General features: G+C 43.0%; 1 protein-coding gene across 4 annotated transcripts; it reads right to left on the reverse strand.

Moving 5' to 3' along the window:
* Positions 1-207: 207 nt before the first annotated feature.
* On the reverse strand, positions 208-20,026 carry mlxipl (MLX interacting protein like). Of its 4 annotated transcripts, none has more exons than XM_079356147.1 (17): positions 19,536-20,026; positions 17,720-17,826; positions 16,875-16,957; positions 16,011-16,100; positions 15,327-15,368; positions 10,363-10,528; positions 8,371-8,451; positions 6,532-6,683; positions 5,844-6,393; positions 5,694-5,767; positions 4,684-4,954; positions 4,485-4,594; positions 3,535-3,657; positions 3,293-3,420; positions 2,740-2,863; positions 662-791; positions 208-574 (listed from the first exon to the last, which is right to left on the reverse strand). In XM_079356147.1, exons 1-17 carry the CDS (start codon positions 19,883-19,885, stop codon positions 411-413), a joined length of 2,745 nt encoding a protein of 914 aa, XP_079212273.1. In that variant the 5' UTR covers positions 19,886-20,026; the 3' UTR covers positions 208-410. The 4 variants fall into 4 exon arrangements, 3 of the variants coding, with proteins under 3 accessions (XP_079212273.1, XP_079212272.1, XP_079212271.1); XM_079356146.1 differs by having other exon boundaries at positions 4,684-4,951; positions 5,844-6,423; XM_079356145.1 differs by having other exon boundaries at positions 5,844-6,423.
* Between the last annotated feature and the right edge of the window lie 572 nt (positions 20,027-20,598).

Raw genomic sequence — 20,598 nt, forward strand, 5'->3', positions numbered from 1 at the left:
ACGGGGATTCAAACCAGGAACCTCCTCACTGAGAGGAAACAGCTCTAACCACTGCACTGTGCAGCACTCATTGGACTGAAATTATAATAATTATTATTGGTAGTAGTCGTATCCCTCGTAGTACTACAAGTAATAGAAGAGAACAATGTGACTTAGAGATTCTTTCGAGTAAACGATTTTGAGCGTGAGAAGAAAACACACAGGCTATAACAGAAGTCAAAACTTTATCACAGTTAAAGCAAAGATCACAAGTAGTTTATGATTTCTGCTTGTATCGTTTTACATTCTTTATGCAGCTGGTGAGTTTTATGTGATTTTGTTTTCCTTAAGAACTCGGGGCTGAGTTTTGAGTCATTGTTAATCCTCCCACAGGTTGAGAGAATTGTGGTGGACTCCAGGTAACTCCACTGTCACATGGGCTGCATTCTGTCCTGGATTGCAGGCAGTGAGGAGTGGTCCAGGAGAGCAGCTGGGTCACCCTGCGTGACGGCGAGGGTGGCCTGCTCCGGCAGCAGGGTGGGGTCTGTGAGGATGGTCGTGGTGGTGCTCAGGAGGCGGAGTGAACTGAGAACCACTTAGAGAAATACAAACACAGATTAGATAGCTACGATAAATATGCAGGTTAAGTTCTGCACTGAGGGTCCTGTTGTTCTGGACTCACTGGGTCTGAGCGCAGGTAGGGAGCAATGTTGGTCCAGCCAGGACAGAGTGGACCGGCACAGATCCTCCACACTGGCAGTAGACACCATCCCATTATAGGACTCAAACAGTGGCTCTATGATGATACTGAACTGACACTGAGCTGAGGAAGAAAAGTCTGGCTTCTTTAAATGTGACATAAAAAAGAGACAATAACATAATAAAGAAATCCCAATCTGAAGGTTACAAAGCTCTGCAGAGCATATCAGAGGATGTGCATACCAACGTTTTGTTACATACTTACAGGCTACCATGTTGTAAACAGATTGCGGCAAAGGCAAAGAAACAAAACAATAGCAGTTATCATATTTTTCAGATACACTGTCCTGAGTTAGAGCCTTGGCCTTCGCAGTGACATCAAGCCCTCATTTAAGGAAGCTTTATGGGGAGATGCATTTGATCACAGAAGTGGCAAATTCTGAGTAACTCGTCTGAAAAAATGCCCCGCCCTGAAATCTGATTTCCTACTTGGAAAGAAATCTAAACTCCAACATTGATGCTGGGTGCATCAGCAGTAACGTTTACTGTGCTCATCAGCAGCTTAGTCCTCGTTCTGTGTATAATATAATCGATCACGTCAATAGTATCGTGCAAGCTCCATCTGTAGACATATTATCGTGTTATTTTTGCACGCAACCTACCATGCAGTGAGTTGTTATTTTCAGGTATTAGCTTACAAAACAAAATATTCTTTGAGGCTTCCATGTAGCTTGTCAGATGTTGCGTAGATAAATGTCGTTCCTTCTCCGAGACCTCTTCCTGTCTCTCTCTCCCCTGACCCTTGTTCTCTCTCCTCACCTGCTGCCTTGCATCGCAACAACAGTCTTCTAAGCGGGTGGAAACGAGCTAAAGACCGACCTGTGGCTCATTGAAGAGCAGAAGCATTGTATTCTTTAGCAGGTGTTACGGAAACAGGTTTTTTCAGTTGTGCATAAATAAACATTTGGTTCACTTTTGAGTAGCAGCTGCTCAGACAGTAAACAAGGCAATTTGTGAAATGCAAGACTGCAAGAGCCATCAGCATCAACATGGGAAAAGAAAATGACTCGCCAGCGAGGCTACGTGATGATAGAGCATCCTATGCCTTTATTTTGGTCTCTTCGTGAGATGTGTCACAATGAGGAAAATCTAAGAGTTCAACCAAGAACTCTTTGATGGCAACTTCAGACTAAACACAGCAGGTGGCTCAGTGTTTCTGCAGAAGGACGAAAGCTCCACAGACTCTCGTTATTGAATAGCTGTTTGTTAATGGAGAGACTAGGTAATGAGCAGTCAAACAGATGGTGAATGCTGCTGTCTGGGCTGTCTACGTATAAAGAGAAAAGCTCCTCGGAAACTTTGATGTCTTTAAATTGAGGTATCAGCAGTAATATAAATTGCCTGTAGAGCCATAGAAAATTCTTTCATATTTAAGGAAAGAAAAAAACTCTGTTTTTGTGCAGCACACAGAGATGATCTAATCGTCTCAACACGCCTGATAACAGCTGCAGTAACAGATAAGGACAGCATTAAGTTAGAATAGATGGGTTAATATTAAAGATGCACTGATACCAATGTTTGTTTCATGACTTCTTTTTCGTGACAGACTCCCACAATGCACCTTTTTTTTTCATGCATAGTTTATATAACAGGCGACTTCATCTGCCTTCTCTGAATCAGTAGTTAGATGTACTAGATGTCAGCGTTAAATTGATTCAGCACAACAAATCAAAATCCGATTGCACCATTGCATCCCTAATTCATCATCATCATATTATTATGATATTTTTTAAATGCATATGGAATTTACAGCATAAAGGACTTTTAATTTCGTTACCTGACCACACTGCGACTCCTTATGCTGTCACAACTACGCAGTGATTTTCCAAGTGTGCTGTAAAAATAACAGAAGCCTGCTTCAAGGGAATAGTTTTTGATGTAACACTTGAAAAACTCAATTTCACAGGTAGCCCTTAGTTTAAAGAAAACCATCTTGGAAATGGTTGTCATTCATGTAGAAATGTGATAGACTCTGCATCTGTTTGACATTCTGAAGGATACGATCCAGAACTTCCAGTTTTGCAGCGTCTGAGCACGGACGTACTCTCTGAACCTCTGCCTCATGAGGTCAAAGCGCTGCCGTGTGATTGGCACACCGGTTGCTGGGAGCTGCTGCTGACACGCGCTGCATGAACAGACACAACGAGTCAACAAGGCATTGCGGTGTGTCCTCAGATCAGCAAGTAAAAAAAAATGTTAAGTACAGTGGTCAAGAAAAATCTCCTCTCAGAACTCAAAACCTGAGCGTCAAAAATGTGAACAAAATAAAGACTTCTCCGGTTTGTCGTCGTAACTTTTGTCCACCCAAAGTCAGACGAGAGAAGCACCAGGAGTAATTCAATAAAAGCAGTCAGTCTTGTTGCTGACGGTTCGTTTTTGTAGGTCATACAGAGGGATCATTCATGTTTCTTTAACATTTCAAAATTCTTCGCAGTTGGCTGGAATGTAATTCACTAAAACAGGCGACTAATCTGAGTGACATGCATACATTCACTCGTGGTCATGTAAGCACGCATAAACATCCAAAGTCATGTTGTGTCTGGTAATGTCTCACTTGATGGCAGAGTTGAGGAGCTGGATCTCCTCTCTGAGTCTCTGCGCCTCCTCATGCAGCTGACCTCTCTCCTGCTGCATCTTACTGATGTACTCTGCTGTCTTCTGCAGGGTGGTGGCTTTACTGATCTGTGAATGTAAGTATTTTTGTTGGATTTGGTTTTCATGTTATTTCCTCATCAATTCATCTGCTTTCTATACGCGCACATTTATAGTGCATCTGTACATCCTTTCAAATACTACCTTTATACTTGGCTGCGAGCTGAGGGTCGTCACGAGATTATGTAAAGTGTCAAACCCCAGTTTGATGTTGAAACGTCTCTTCTGCTCTGCTGAGATGTGAGTTATCCTCCTGGTCTCTGTTTGCTGCAGATAACACAGCACAGAAATGTGGACATCGCTTCACTACACACCCAGGATGACATGTCAGGTCATCAATCTGTTTCCTACAGATTTCCTTTTCACTAAATTAGGACTCAGCATTTGATTTAAAGACAGAGTCAGTAGCTTTAAAAAAAAACAAAAAAAAACGAGTTCTACTCGAGTAAAGCTGATGGATTAAGTCTTTTGGGGATGTGACTGTGTCTGCAGAGATCCCTGTCCTCTGAATGCATTTTCATGTTTTAGTTTATTTCAGTTGACTCTGTTTCTGTGTGGAGCGTGTGTGTTTCCTACAGCCAGTGACAGCGTGCAGGTGAGTTCAGGAGTGGATACAATTCAGCAATTGGACACGATTCAAACCGGCGAATATGACTATTGTGGCTGTAGCAGCAAAAAAGAGAAAATATAACCATGTAGGCAAAAAGCCAGGTCGTCCCAAACTGAGGGTGAACTATGAGTTGGTTTTTACCCGCGGATGCAGTTGGTCTGATTTTTGTTGGACATGCAGGTGCCAAACACAGGTGTTAAGCTTGTGCAAGCTTGCTCGATTATCAGCATTTCTATTTAAAAAAAAACAAAACAAAAAAAACATTCTCAGGTGTCTTGCAGGGTCGGTACAAGCAGTAAACCTTCACGCTAACCCTGCAGACGGCGTGAACTTCTTAAAGCGGTGAGCCCAGGAGGAGGGGCCTAATTTGAATGGTGTTAAACAAACTGTGTGTTACTGACTCTACCTTTAAAATCATGATATCAGTCTCTTACTTTACGTTCCATAGATCTTTGTATTGTAAATGAGAGAGAGCGTATCCTACCTTTTCTTTTTTCCCGTGTCCTGAGAAGCCTGAGTGTGAGGCCTCAGGGTTGGAGGCTTTATCCAAAGGGTTTGGTGGGGATGTTTGACCTGGATGTCCTGAAAAACTAACTGGAATAAAGACAGACACCAATGTACACATAAATCTCAGACACGTTGTTTTTGATATTCACAACAAGTTTGGAGCATTAAAGGCGTACCTGCTAAGCTGTTCCTGTCCGTGCCGTACAGCTGGACGGGAGAAAGTTTCTCAGTCTTGGGGATGAGGAGGGTTGTGTTGCTGTGCGTCGATCCCTGGGTGAGCAGGGCAGACACCGCCGAGCCTCTGGAGGTGCTGGTGTGAGGTCTCCTGTGACCCACGGGGGCCCCATGGCTGTGCAGAGGGGTCAACACAGGGATCCCTGTAGACCAACTGGGTCCCTGCTGCAGCTGCGACGAGGCTCCTCCAACATGTGTGCTGCTGCTGGACTGCTAAACAAAAAAGAAGCTCTCATTGATTTCCATCCATTTCACTCCTGTTTTTAATTTCATGTTGTGTTAAACTGTTTCTTTTATTATCTCCTTCCAAGTTTTTAATTATCATGTTTTATATTGTTTGTTTTTAACTCTGCTTGTAAGGTGTCCTTGGGTTTTTTGAAAGGCGCCCATAAATAAAATGTATTATTATTATTATTAATTAGGTAATTTATTGTGGAACTTGAGTGTCTCTCAGAAACAACATCCTGTCAACAAAAAAATAAATGAAAGAAAATCTGAAGTTATTGTCATCGTTTCCCCAGAAAAGAGAAATCAAATCATTCCACAGCTCAGTGAATTAACAAACAATGTGAAGCCAGAAGCCTTGGTGTTGTTTGTATTGAGCAGCAGATGAAGAGGGTTGTCCAGTCCTGTTTTTATCAGCTCAGAAGTGTATCAAAGTTTAAATCACTCATGTCAGCCTTAGATCTGGAACAAACTGATTCAAGCTTTTATTTCCTTCCACTTGGACTGAAACTGACTTCACACCTGTCTCAGTCAAAAATCAATCCACCGTCTTCAAACAGTTTAAAACTCAGCAGCCCAGCTTTGAACACGAAACAATAAATGTGCTCACATCACCTTCAACAACTAGCCTTCCTGATTTTAGTATTGATTTTAAGGTTCCAAATAGGGGCTGAAGTAAAGTTATGATTATTATTATTTTATGATATGAGACTAAAGACAGTCTCACCGAGGAGCTGGGAGATGAAGACCTCTGTCCTCTGGCTGTCACTGGAAGAGTGTCAAATCCTAACGATGGCTTCCCTGAAAGCACAAACAAAGAAGTTAAACATGATCTCACATCTATAGCTAAAGATGAAACAGGGACAGAACGACTCACGTTCCCTGATGCCGGATGACAGCAGTTCAGCAAGGCAGCTTGTGGGTGCGGGTGCAGTGGAGAGGGGGCTGGACGGAGCAGTGGGGGGACCAGCTGTCCTCGCTCCTCCTCCTCCTGTCTTCTGCTTGTGCTTCCCTCTGACCCCTGAAACAGCCACCTGCTCGGGGACGGAGAAGCAGTGGGCCGGGGGGTGGACCGGATCGGCTGCAGCAGCAAGGTAACTGAGAGCGTGGAAGGGGGCCTGGGTGTACGAGTCCCCTGTGTGAGGGTAGCCATGAGCCCCCGCTGTGGAGGCAGTGTGGGTAATGACGGTGGGGGTCAGGCTGGGGGTTGAGAAGTAACCAAACTTGTGGCATGGCACTGGGTACAGAAAGGGAACGCTTGAAGCAGCAGTCTGATCCATGCTGCTGCTAAACGCTATGGAAATCGGTGGATCAGGGTATGACTGATGTCCATAAGGCACTGCGCCTGTTACAACACTGGATGAGTGGTATCCACTGCAATCCGGGCCTGGTCTGCTCTGGTCCGACTGGGTGCTGGATGAGGAGGGCTGAGGTAAAGGGTCAGATAACAGATTTGGCTGAAAAATAAAAGTACAGCAGTCCTTATTGGTTATAAACCGGAGCACTATTAAGTTGCATATGAAGTACTACTGCAGAAAAAAAAAAAGCAGGAACGCTGGAGGTACCTGAGCCAGCTGAGTGTCGATGAGTAGCTGAGGAGTTGTTACCACGGGGGAGTGAACGGGAGCGAACGCTGTGCTGGACGAGCTCTCGAAATAACCAAAGTCAGAGAAAGCAGTCTGCTCAGTGGGCGGTCCCCTGTAGTTCATAAAGATATCTGAGAAACCACAAACAATGTTGATTAGAGTGTTACAGCACTACTAAACACAAAGACGTCTGACAGCATACTTTTAACTGAAAAGTAAGACAACATGTTCATCAACACAGTCTGAGCACGACAGCGATTCTCATATATACACAAATGGGTAATACAGTACGGATTCAAAACACTGTAGAGAGCTTTCTCCCCCGCCCCCTCCTCTCTAGAGTGGATGATCACACAGGTTGCCATGTGGACACTGAAGCTTCAGCGTTTAGCCAGCTCTGCATCTGTAAACCTGTGTGCTTTCTAACCTCTCTCCATTTGTACAATCACTTCTAGCTGAATCAGTTCCACTGCCCGCTTCCATCACTGCAACACCTGTTGACCTGATAACTGCTCTCATATCTGACAAACCCAGGGGCGTCCAAAACGGCCTTTAAACCGCCTACCTTCTCTGGTCCAAACAAATCCAGAGCATTCAGGAGCAGAATCTAAAGTTAGAAGGAGGACATACTGGCTGCTGCATTGTTGTCAGAGAAGCTTCAACACAGCATGTTTCCTTCATGTCTGATCAGAGAGGAAGAGCTTTATCATTTCAGTCACTACACATCTTACTGATTGGACCTTTTAGAAGCCTACAAGGGTAAACCCCAATCGTCATTTGTGAATCCAGCTGGGAGAATGGACTGGTCTCCAAGAAGACACCCAAGGGACCAGGTACGGCATGGAACATAAACGTTACCATTTGATAGTTTTGTTAAACTGTAAATGCAAAATCAAAGTTTTCAAAGAAAGAAATAGTAAGTCAAGTTTTAGACTTAAGTCAGTGACACTCCGACATATCTGTTCTATGTAAACAGTTATTTATGATGGTAACCCAGTTTGGTAACAACATGTAAAAAAATGCTACCTACTGTTCGGGTGTTTCTCGTCTTGGTAGTGAGAAACTTTTGACATAACAGACTCACAGAACAAACTGCATGAATTCAACTCACAGCTGTGTCACTCTGACAGAATCTCTCTCTCTCTCTCTCACTCTCTGGACCTTGTGACCAAGAGAGAGACAGACAGCTGATCCCTAAGGACGCTGTGAGAGCAAACTGTCACACACACACACACACACACACACACACACACACACAGAGATTACAGCAGTGGGCAGTAGGTTGTCTGTGCGTTACAGAGGCCGTCTTGTCGCCTCAGGGTTTTTGTTTTGCTTCACTGAAACGGACACAAAGGCCAAAACAACAACAGCCATTGTGCCTCAGAGCAAAGAACTGAACTCCGACCTTGCTTCCTCTGTCCTATCTGAAGCTCCTCAGCTCCACAAACTAGCTCTTTGACTCAGCCCTCTTAGTGTGCCAGTGTCCCCTGCCTCTCATCCTCTATGGACCGCATTATTATCATCAACTAGTTGCGTCTTAAAGCTCCTGTGAGGGACTTTACTTTGTATTGATTTTAGCTCCCCCTGTGTCTTTGTAAGCTGGTGTAAGTATGGTGTTCCTGAGAAATCTAATCGTGCTTTATTTTTAAAGCCAGAAGTATCAGTCATTGAGAATCTTTGAAGAACAGTACAGATGAGGCACAGCAACCTCAGCAAAGTACATGTGGCTAGGTGACAGACACAAACACACACACACACACACACACACACACACACACACACACACACACACACACACACACACACACACACACATACCTGGAATGTCCATGAAATCCTCCAGGTTGGGCTGCAGTGGAGTCAGGCCTGGCTGGATTATATCAGCATTGCTTGTGTATGCTGAGGAGGAAAAGAATGTGATATCAGATTAGAGAGAGAGAGAGAGAGAGAGAGAGAGAGAGAGAGAGAGAGAGAGAGAGAGAGAGAGAGAGAGAGAGAGAGAGAGAGAGAGAGAGAGAGAGAGAGAGATGTGTGTCTGAGTGCATCTGTCAATATGTCCTTTATTGAATGTGTATTTCTGAAAGGTCATCTTTCATCATGGGGAGTTTTCTTCTTTATTCGCTCATCATCGTGACGATCAGCCGCAGTAACAGACTTTTAGTTTTCTTTACCACAAATCTACTGGCTCAACATTTAAGGGAATGTGCTTCCTGGATTTCTTGTCTAGCGTTAGATTAGAAGATCAGTATCAGTATTACAATTACAAAGTAGGCCTTATTAAAGGCAGGGTTGGTCATTTTCACTTTTCAAGATTTGGGTTGAAATAGTCTTTAGGTCCTGACAGACATTAATAACTTGCGCTCTTTGAAAAAGGAATAAAAAAATCGGTCATCTGTAGCAGTTTTAAATCTGTAAAAACGTCGACCAATGTCTGCCACGAGGTACCAATCTGTTGAACCAATCACATGCCTCCCCTGTCTCCCTGCTCGCTCTCTACCCCATGAGTGCTTTCGCCCACACCACGCCCCTTTAAAAACTAAAAAAACATAGAATTGACTTTTAACGGTCCTAACTCAAAATGATGAACAGAAAATAAAATTGAGAAAAAAATCATGTCAGATTTCAAATGTCTGGTGGGGCACATGTTCCTGATATTTCAGGGGGGGTTGTCATTTTTTCTACAGAAACCTGAGGGTCTCATTAAGCCACAACAGAAATCTGCTAAATAAATGATGTTTGAGCTGTTGTGTTTGGAATAAAGATGACAAAGCAGAAAACCTACAATCTGAAGATATTCATTTGAATTGCTTCAGAAAGGGTTTGTTATAAAGTGCTAGCAGTTTGCTTTAACATGCAGAGACCACTAAGATGCCTCTATCACAAAAGAGTGATGAATGCAATGCCCTCCATCGACCCAAAACTAACACTGACTACAACCACTTCCTATAGTGCTCAGCATTAACATCAATGTTAAACCAGTACAAAAGCTGAAGTGAAAAACAATAAACAATATGCTCTGACATTTTAATGATCAATAGAGTCAAAAGCTTCAAAAATCTAAAAGTTCATCAAAAATTGGAGGCAGACCCCTGCACAGTCTGGACTGCACGAATACATGACAGACTTCTTTGGTTGCCGATGATTTTGTAAAGTTAAAGATCTTTGCACAATGAGTCCATTAAATTTGCGGTTTGTGACTCGTAGCGCTGAGCGATCAACACTGAAGATGATTGAGTGGTTCTTTGAAAACTTCTTGAGATACTCAAAATCCAAATGGGGGGGGGGGGGGGGGGGGGCTCTCTGACCACTCCTGGAAACAAGACCAGAGCGAGGAGCGTTTCTCCTGTCCTCATAGGAGGAGCTGCAGAACTCTCCGAACGCTTCCAGCTGTGTTTCAGGATGTAAATCTATTTGAATTCGGAGTTTGATTTTTATTCCCGGTTACAGCCAGGACATACAGTGTCACAGTCTCAGTAAGTGACACGCCCCCCTGCACACTAGATGAGGATTTCTCAGAGACATTTTGGTCTTGGTCTTGACTCAGTCTGGATCCCTAAATGTCTCGATCTGTTTTGTTGCTGTTGTATCAGTATTGTTATAAACTGCGTACAAATGGTCGAGTCTCTTGTTCACGGCGTAACGAGTTAGGGTTAAAAAAGTCATTTATTGCGCTGAATGGTAAATGCACCGTGACGTTTCTGTCATGCATGTTGTCATTCAGGTCAGTGCAGAAGTTTCTCTTCCTTATTTTGAAACACAGTCAAACATTTGAATGCTCAAAGTCACTGAAAACTCAGAGTGCTGACTCACTGTTGTGTCGGTCGCTGGCCCAGGGGCACGGCTTCTGCGTCATGGTGAACAGGGTGTCGGAGATGTCGGACAGAAGGCAGTCCAGGTCAAACATGTGGGCCTCCACGGGTGCGGCCTGCGGCTCCTGATTAGACCATTTCTCCAGCTTGGCCTGACAGATTTGACCCTGGAGCACATCAGCCGAGAGTTTCAAAAAAAGTCTTCAAATCAACTTTCACTGACAGAGTGGATCTCTGATTGAGCCATCGGAGGACTGAAAACAGAGCAAGTCATCGTGTTTGCTTCCCCTTGTCGGACAGAGTGAAAGATTTTGATATAAAGAAAGGTCAATGTTTGTTTCAGCCAGTAACGCAGGTGAACATCACGAAGAACAGTACGACAAAGCCAACTCACGATACCACCTCTCACATCTGCCAAAGACAAACAATGAAAAAAAGAATGAAAGCTGCTGCTTCTCCTGCATGATTACATTCAAACATGAAATACAACACTTTACTTGACTTATTCGTTGAGTAAAAGAACACTTACAGAGGTGGGGCCTCCAGACTTGTGTTTGTGATGTTTGGCCTCTCCCTGATCTTCTCCGCTTTACCCTTCTCTTCTAAGTCTCACGCCATATTTATAGGGAAGCCCGGAGTGAGCCGGAAACTGTTTCAATTACGTCCAAGCGCACAACGACATCCCTCCTTATAATTTATTCATTCACTTCTCGATTCATTTTATTTGAATTTGTGTGTGTGTGTGTGTGTGTGTGTGTGTGTGTGGGCACAATCACTGCTGACTGATGAAAATGCAGGTTTGACACATTGTTCAAAAACACTAGCCCCTTACATGTTCGTCATTATGTCTCCTTTGTTCACTTCTTTATTTTCAAGTCTCACCATTTCACAAAGAGCAGCGGCCTTTTGTCCCTGACCTAATTCTGCCAGTCACGCTCACGTGCGGCCAAAAATGAGGCTCCTGCAAACACAGACGGCTGTTGCCTCGGTGTCACTGAGGAGAAAAATATATACCTTCATCAATTTGTCCCTTCCGCTTAGGATGATTTACATTTAGTGGGGTTCCCTACAACTATAGGAGGTACTTAACCCGACTTCATGTTCGTGGGTAAAACAGATGATGTGCCGAAAAGAAGTGAGATGACGTGGAGGTTACAGTACAGTACCAAATATACAGAATCTTAACTTAGGCAGAGAAGAGGTGAGGAGACACACACACACACACACACACACACACACACACACACACACACACACACACACACACACACACACACACACACACACTTGGGGAACAGTCAGACTCATCTTGTTTGTCCATATCTTTCTGATTTATAAATCTATCTGGACTGGTTTTCATGAGGGAAATAATGAATGGGTTTTAGCTGTGTTGAACTGGGTTGTCCGACCGATAGGTCTCGAACGCACCATAGCTGAGGTGTGCACAGAGCGGGTGCAGCGTCTTGGAGAGGAGCCGTATGGATGCTAACTAACTGAAGCTACCTAAGTCAACAGCTGACCAAAGCCCGTGAACTTGGATAGAATCAGACTTTATCTGTTTTCATGAGCCAAAACCCCCCTCCCTCTTCTACTGAAGATCCACAAACTCTGAGCTTTTAGTGTCTAATAAATAAACAACTCAAGCTGATTTCTCCACAGATGCAATTATTATTATTATTATTATTATTAACAGTTCACAACGCATTAAGAAAGCAGCCAGTCACAACAGGACAAACCCCTGCTACTCTCCAAAAACTGCCCTCTTATCCAAATATCACTAAATGTCATAGCGTCGTCCTGAACAACGCCATCTCCTGGAGGTTTGAGGATCACACCCTCTGCAGGTCACTCCTCCCTGCTGGTTGAGTCCCACTATCGATCACTCTGAGTTTTTGAAGGTCTGCAGTGAAAATAAAGGCTTTTTCATTCTTTTAAAGAGAGAATGTTTTGGGGTTTTTTGCTATGATTGCTTCCATCCCTTTCCAAAGAGCAGCTCACATCTACACCGGGAGTCCATGCAGCTCTCCTCCTTTCCACAGTTTTCGAGATCACCAAATGTCACTCTGAGATAAACTGACACTGGACTAATGATCATGCCGAACTTTTCACAACAGCCAAACACAAACCATTCACAGTCAACTTTTATCACACAAAAAAGCATGCAATTGAAAAAATAGTCCTATACCAAGAACATGAACATAACCTGTGCAGGAATTAGAATAGATGAAAATGTATTTAACACACAGTTGATTATGTCACAGAGGATATAAGGAGCTGTGTATGCTGGCAAAAAAAAGAGCAACCAACATCAGCTCAAGACGCAGTCCGTTGGTCCCCCTGCTGTCTCAGGAGAGGTACTGCAACCTCAGACTGCGAGACTGAGGAACGGCTTCTTTCCCCGAGCTGTCGCCTTCATCTCCAGCCCATCCATCGGAGACATGCTCACAGCTCAGAGGACTCTTTCTAGATAATGGAGCACTTCTGCACTTTAAACTCGCTACAACACCGTCACTCTGTATGTAACGATCGTCTCCAACAAAATGGGGGAGTGGGGATTTTATTTTTATTTTTTCAATTCACTCATTTATTTTGTCTTACCATTTTTATTTGAAGTTCCTTTGGAGTTCTCCTCCTGGTTATCTTCAAACCATTCCCCTTTTTTCTGCCTTCAACACTTAAAGGTGCACACACTCACTTCAAACACACACACTGCTGCTCTGATTGGATGCTTTAAAGAAGATGCTCAGTAAATTGGAGGAGGATATGAGTGGATGATTTAAACGTTTGCTGCTCAGATTTGTTATTAGTGTCTTTGAATGCCTCATGATGTACTTTTGTATTAGTATGTTTGGCTCCTCGTTGTTTGTCTGAAACTTAGTGTGCTGCTTCCTGTCTCGGCCAGGACGCTATAAAAGAAGAGATGTTTAATCTCCTTCACTAACATAGTAATAGAAATGTTCTTACTCTGCACATATAATAAGTGCATGTGCAAAATCACCGTCAGATTCATGACACGTGTGTACCAGCCAATTTTTTTTCTCACCTCCATGTGTATGTTAGGGAATCAGAATTATTCTAAATCGCCGGGCGCGTACCCGCAACCTGCAATCAGCATTATACCACACCCTATCCTCTCCATATAAGAGAAGATAGCCTCAAAAGGCAAAAAGAATCGGTGTGTCTGGGGGCTTCGATTCCATTACAGTGAGTTTGATAGTTGCAGCAGCTGTCAGCTGGCAGTCAGAATCAGCTGATCAGTCACTCGTCACACTCTTCCAACACCGTGTGATGATCTGATGCGCTTTATTCTGAAGGCGCCAATTGAAATATCTTTCAGGAAGGCAGGATCTTTATACTTTCTGACACCTACATCATAATCACGTGTTCACGCTCTTAAATAGGCTCCAATTAATCCGCAGGTTTGGTAACAGATGTGATATTTCACTGCATTATTAGTGGGAGTGATCAACGATTAGATATAAGATTTCAGATTAAGGGAAAACATTTCATGATTACTTAATACATTTAGTCAATGCATTAGTTAATTCACGTTTTTATTCTTGTCTTTTCAAAAATAAATGTATATAAATATCACTTTCTACTGTCATGCATTCAGTTAAAAGAGTGTAACATTTTTGGAGAAAGCTGGTCAATCATTTGTGTGCATGCTCTGAGGAGGTTCTACACTGTGTTTGCAGAGTAAGAACAAATTCAGGTTAGAATATCTTGATGAATCTCCGGTTTGTGCTTCAAGCGTCCATACGCGCGGTTTAAGCACATAATTGTGCGTACGCACTCATCGTGAATGAGGCCCACTTCTTTCCACGGTTAAATTAGTTCCTGCTTGTTTCACATACAGCAGTATCCCTGTTGTCATGTCTCTCACCTGTCCTGTTCTCACTCATTAAAGAAATGTATTAAATACGTAAATAAAAAATATATACAGTGCCCCCCCCCCTACATTGCATAACTAAGATTGTTAATGTGTTTATTTGACTGAAGCTTTATTCTTAATGAAACACAAAAACTGTCATCAAGTGTCTGATGTCAACATTACAGGAGTAATGAGGTTTGACGGAGATGTATTTTTCTCTCAGCCACAGACGTAATCCATAACCAGACAATATAACGCTCAGGGCACATGGAGTGTAGAGACCTGGTTTAGTGACCTTTGACCTGTTCACTTTGTGCTGATATGACCTGTTTGAAGAGCTGCACATTGCATGATCATATTCCTTAGCCCTGGCTTTGATTTTTTTATTCTGATTTTGGAGGAAGTAAATCGTCCTTAAGTCCCTTAAAGGATGCTTAAACTTTTTTAGTTATCACCATTATCGTGATAAAATCTTGGCTTTCAGAGACAATAAAACTGAGAGTGATCACGGTTCGCTGTGACATGCTTCTGCCTTGAATGCGGTCGTGTATGAGGAGCTTCCCCAGGGGCCCTTCCTCTCTTTACATTGTTCCTGACCCTCCGTTTGTTTCTGCCTCAATGACGTCACTGTCAAAACTCTCGAGCCCCTCCGCTGCTCAGATTTCACAAAGCGCTGTTTGAAGTAGGTCAGATTTGATTAAACGACATTAAACTCTGCAGCTTTTTTATTTTCTGGAGGAAGAGGTATTGTTGCTGCTGGCAATCAATACGTGTCAATTGCTGACAAATACCAGGCCATGACGCAAGTTGTTTTGCACGTTTCAGTTTTTTTCCTCCTCTCCCCCCAGCATCTGTTTTCCCCTCTAGTTAACTAAGCCACGTGCTAAAAATAGTGGCTTGGGTGACTTTGTCGATCATATGTTGATCTACGTTGTAAAGTACATAAAGCCAGAAGGTCACAGACACACACTCTGAAGACGGGGTCATCAGCCAACTTCTGTTCTCAGCGGTCAAAAGAAATTCTGACCACCATTTGTTTTGATCTAAAAGAAAAGAAAGAAAATAACACTAAAGCTAGTTTTACCACCTACCTCTTGTAACATTGACAGAATGTCATCCTTCTTTTTCTGGAGCTGTGGAAGAAAAGAAGACAAAGGGCGTGAAGTTTGAATTAGAGAGTGACTTCAGTTCAGTGGTTTTGGACGCTGACATTCGTTTATTAACATTAAACAGATGAGGCTAGTAAGGATGGTTCTCATTATTTTAAGAAATTACTGGACTGTGTACTCAAAGTTTGGTGTAATGAAGGAGCATATCACGTATAAGTTGCAGAAAACATCACAAGAGGGGGAATGTACTAGCTAATAAATCCATCCATGCATCAATCTATCTATAACGCATTTTCCTGTGCGGGGTCACAGGGGGCTGGAGCTGATCCCAGCTGTCATTGCAAACTCCACACAGAGAGGCTCCTGTCAGACGGGGATTCAAACCAGGAACCTCCTTATTGTGAGGAAACAGTGCTAATCTTCGTGCAACCCCTTGTTCATAAAGGTGACAACAAAATAACTCCCCCTGTCTCTCTTCAGCTATCGTATCCAATAAAAAAAAACTTTAATAATATCCACATATGCTTCATTCACTTCCTTCAAATGACAACCTGCTCTGGAGACCACAAACGTCTCTACAAGTACTAAGCTTAATTTAACCACTAGATCAGTATGTCTTTTATTGTGAACAAGCCGAGAGTGTGCTTGTAAACAATTAGTGCTCACCCTCTTCTTGTAGTAAATCCTCCACTTGTGATACTCCTTGATCACCACCTCGATCCTTCGCTTCCAGTAGCTGCCCTCTAAAACGATTGCCTGTTGACATGATGCAAAAATACACGCGATGAAACCATCTCAACAGACTAAAATGTACTCATGAAGATCAAAGAACACAAAAAAACTAAAGTTGAAGAGGCACTATGTAACTCTGACAGTGTTTAAAATGGGTACTGCAGTGCAAATTCTAAACATTGCAGAGAGCTGTCTCCCACTCCCTCCTTTCTAGAGTGGATGCTCACACAGGTTACCATGTGGTGGACACTGTAGTTTCAGTGTTTAGCCAGTTCTGCATCGGTCTGTAAACCTTTCTGCGTTCTAACCTCTCTCCAATATTGATCCTAGTTTGAGCAGCTTTCTGCTGCTGGAGCTTATTAGAAACATGCAGAAGATTTTTAGCTCGGGTACAATCACTTCTATCTGAAGCAGTTCTACTGCCCGCTTCCATCACTGCAACACCTGTTGACCTGATAACTGCTCTCATATCTGGCAAACCCAGGGGCGTCCAAAACGGCTGTGTGTCTACCTTCTATGGCCAAACAAATCCAGAGCATTCAGGAGCAGAATCTAAAGTTAGAAGGAGGACATACTGGCTGCTGCTGTTATTGTCAGAGAAGCAGGACTTTAACACAGCATGTTTCCTTCATGTCTAATCAGATGATAGGTTCACTTCGCTTAATTCAGTAAATATCTCACTGATTGCTCCTTCACGTAAAATAAACATTCACTTTTTCAAATAACTGCCAAATAAGTTGGGAAATGTGCAGGTGTAAAAAATCTGTTCAAAGACTTCCAGTAACTCTTTTTACTCACTTCAGGTTTCCGATGAGCGTCTGCCTCCGAGCCCTCGAGGGGCGTGACAAACCCGCACACTGGGATCTTCCTCTTCTCCACATCTAAATACAACAGTTAGAAAACAAAAACAAATCAATATGTTCCCGACTGAGCAGAAGATAAACTGCTTACTGGTGAGAACGCTGCCAGTAAAATATTCAGCACAGACATTCAGGGATCGATTGAACATCTTCTAAACCCGCGTTGTTGTATATGAGCAAAATGTTTTAAAGTTTCCAAATGTTTGAATTTTTTCAAGCATTTGAAACCCGAAACTTGTTTACTTTCAAGTAGAATCTAGACTCATACTGCAAATCTATAATTGTCAATCAATCAATGGTGTGAATCATAGAGGATTCAGAAGTGGGTATCCACAATGGAGACTGAATAATAGGTGGGTATATTCTACAGCAAACACCCAGCCCTACACCACTGCTAAAGCCGTGCCAGGACCTGCTACAAACTTTTTTTTTTGTCAATCAGCTCCAAAACCTGCTTGGAGCTATAGGTCCAGTAGGCCAGTGCTAATTTAGATAGGACAGTGGATTGAGTCAGAAATCAGGGACAGAGAGAGTACAACAAGACACTTCACACTTTGGGGAGCTCTGACATTTATCTGAACTGGAAGAAGAGGAGGAGAAATTACAACCTTTAAACCTGCTCAGAATAAAGCATTCACACCGAAATCCCCTCTGACTTTTTCAACAATGTCTTTTGCATTTGGGAGTTTTGTCATTCCTTCTGAGAGTGAATACATGAAAGGGATGTGCATGTTCAGTGTACAGCAGAGTGAGAAGGTGGGAATGAGGAGTGTTTAGACTCACACTGAATGAACCAGGCTCTCCAGATAGCGTTGTTCAGACGGATCTTATCCCTCCACAGCAACCGCAGACCTTTAAAAGACTTCCACTTCGGAGAGACGATCTTACCACTGCAAAAGCAAAAAAACAAACTCATATTTTAGTGATTGCTCGATCAAATTCTAACCACGAGGAAAGTCTGCGAAAAGCAAAATGTTGTGCTTCATGTCAGACATGCAGAAATGAGTTGTTTGTCTTCCGACACAGTGGAAAACAAATTAGACGCTTCACTTCCTTAGCCCTGTTAAAACTCTACACTGCATGATTTTGACTAATAGTGCCCCATCAGTTCATTTACCGCCAACACACCGGCAGGCTGTTTGCACTCTTCGCAGTGTCGCTCAGCCAGCTGAGTACAGAGAAGAAGCCTCGTAATGAGAGGTGCTCGGAGAGTTGCTAGGAAGCCAAAGAGTTCTTTTTTTGCTCATGCTTTTAATGGAGTGACATCCCTGCATGTCACACTCTCCACGACAGGCATCTTATTACAAAAAAAACATGTCGGGGAAGGAACCAATTTAACAAAAGTGATTAATGATCAGTCCTGCAGTTTGCACAAAGAGTCTCCCTGCTGCACAGAACCCTGAACATAAAGCTCAAAGATGCATTTAAGGTACATTAGTTTTAAATTTTCACATTCTGGATCATTGTTAAGTCGGCTGTGGCTCAGTGGTACAGACTCTTAGCTGTGAGGTTGGAGGTTCTGCAGCCACGTCGTTAAGCCCTTGGGCAAGACATTTAACCCCAAGTTGTTCTCACTGCTTCTTCTTCAGTGGTGTGTGAGTGTGTTTGTTTCTTCTGATGGACTCTCTACAGAGCAGCCTCTACTATCAGGGAGTCAATGTGGAGGTGTGACCTGTGGCGTAAAAGAGCTTTGAATCGTTAGAAGACGAGAAAAGAAACATACAAGCTCAAGACCCTTCAGCATTTAACTGTTCATACCTAAATGTTTAAACCTGGCAGGGTTTACTGTGATCGCTGGGTGGAGATTTGTCTTTAAAGGGACAATGGTCGAACTGAGATAAAAACATTGCAACTTATAGTTTCTTAAAGGGGAAAGTGATCCTGCAAGAGCACCTCTGCTGCTTCATCTGAGCTGGTCATGGATGTGTGCGTCTGGTGTAAACTGAACGTGTCCCCGAAAAAAAAAGAAAAGAAAAAAAAAGAGTAAAACAAAAATTACCAGATCTGATTGATTAGTTATTAATGTATAATGCACACCTATGTTCTTTAGCCAAAGCACTGTGCTGACTATTCAGACAAAAAACAAGGCAGCGGCATGATTTCAGGCTCCTCTCTAGGTTACATTATAATCTGCTCACCGCTGCCAACTAGAATCAAAGTCCAGCTTTCAGTGAAGACTTTCCAAGCTGTTGCACAAGAGACTGCAAAATCACTCTTCTGACACAACTACAAACATTACAAAACAACGTGAACCATCCGCTTGAAAGGAAGAGAACCTATGCAAAAAGTGTGTTTAAATGTGAAGGGGTTTGTGCAAGGTAGGTATAGTTTATAAAAACATGTGAATGGTGAACTTTAGAAATCCTCTGCAGGATTGTATTCCTGCAGGTTTTGTTGTTTCATACTATAGGCTTATCTTTTGTCTTTTAAACACAGCTCTTATCTTAAACGTTGACTATCTCTTATATGTCACTTTATGATGACTCAGAAAGGCTAAGGAGCCTCCCTTGTTTCTCTTCTCTGTAAATTAAGACTTTAAACTGGACATATGTTGTTTAAACACGGACACTGGTTTCCCTCCTGTGTGATAGTGACCCACCTGTAGGCCAGGGACATGCAGTCGAACAGGCGGGTCAGAGTGGGGTCGATGCTGAGGCTCGCGGCGCTGAGCGGCCCGTACCGGTACGTCTGACACCACGTCCTGTTCACCGTGTCAAAGTCATATCTGTGCGAGCCTCCGCTCCTCCTCCTGCGCGGCGTGGAGTCACTGTGGGGCGACGACACCATGAAGTGCCCGCTGTGGATGACCTGAGAGCCGGGGAGGGAGTCCGTAGATGGTCCAGTACCCTCGACCCGGACGTGTTCACCTTCCACCTCCGAGTCCGAGTCTGACGAGTCCTGCTGGAGCCGGCTCTGTCCGGACGAACACACTTGCGCGTTGCCTGCCATGCTGTGTTTCCACAGCGTGTTGACGGTCCGACAAACCGACGACTTCAGATACTCCAAGATTTCCTCAAAGTGGAGGCGCGTGCTGACGGCGCGAGGCCCCTCACCTGTCAGCAGACACACAACTGTGACCCTGCGAAGCTCCGAGACAGTGTGTGTGCGTCTATTAAGTGTGTGTGCGTGTGTGTAGGTAAGAGCCAAGTACTATCATGATGACAACATGCTACAGTAGTAAAGTCCTTCCTACCAGCAGAGAGCGGTAATTATTAATCCAACTATTTTCCTAAAAATGACCTTAACTACGATTATTACGGTTTTAGGGCCTGTCTGTGTGTATGCATATAAATGCACACACGTGAATGCACGTTTTTTAAATTTTATTTTTAACCATTTTAACCACCAGCACATTTAACATTTATTTTATTTTATTTTTTTTATTTTTTTTTGGGAGGGGGGGTGAATAACTAATGAGCTTCCTGAATTTCCCTCGGGATGAATAATCTATCTATCTTGCATATTGTTAATATGTAAACGCAATAAAGAAAGTTAAAATAAAAAAACATTTAGTTTCAGACATTAACCAGCATCCACATTTACAAAAACAAAATAAAGATACATCATTTTAAAACATTAAAGACTCAACATAATAAATTCAAATGGCAGATATTTGTCACAGGTACATCATGTAGAAAGAACATCTACAACCAGATGCGTCT

This window comes from Symphodus melops (genome assembly GCF_947650265.1).
Source record: "Symphodus melops genome assembly, chromosome: 11".
In the NCBI taxonomy this organism is placed as follows: domain Eukaryota; kingdom Metazoa; phylum Chordata; class Actinopteri; order Labriformes; family Labridae; genus Symphodus; species Symphodus melops.

Bases quoted from the DNA above. Each gene is read 5' to 3' on its own strand.
- mlxipl (XM_079356145.1), bottom strand. From the start codon at position 19,885: ATGGCAGGCAACGCGCAAGTGTGTTCGTCCGGACAGAGCCGGCTCCAG. The intron at 3,658-4,484 runs GTAGGATACGCT...TGTTATCTGCAG, and splicing joins GACACGGGAAAAAAGAAAAG to CAAACAGAGACCAGGAGGAT. The intron at 792-2,739 runs GTATCCTTCAGA...GCTCAGTGTCAG, and splicing joins AAAACTGGAAGTTCTGGATC to TTCAGTATCATCATAGAGCC.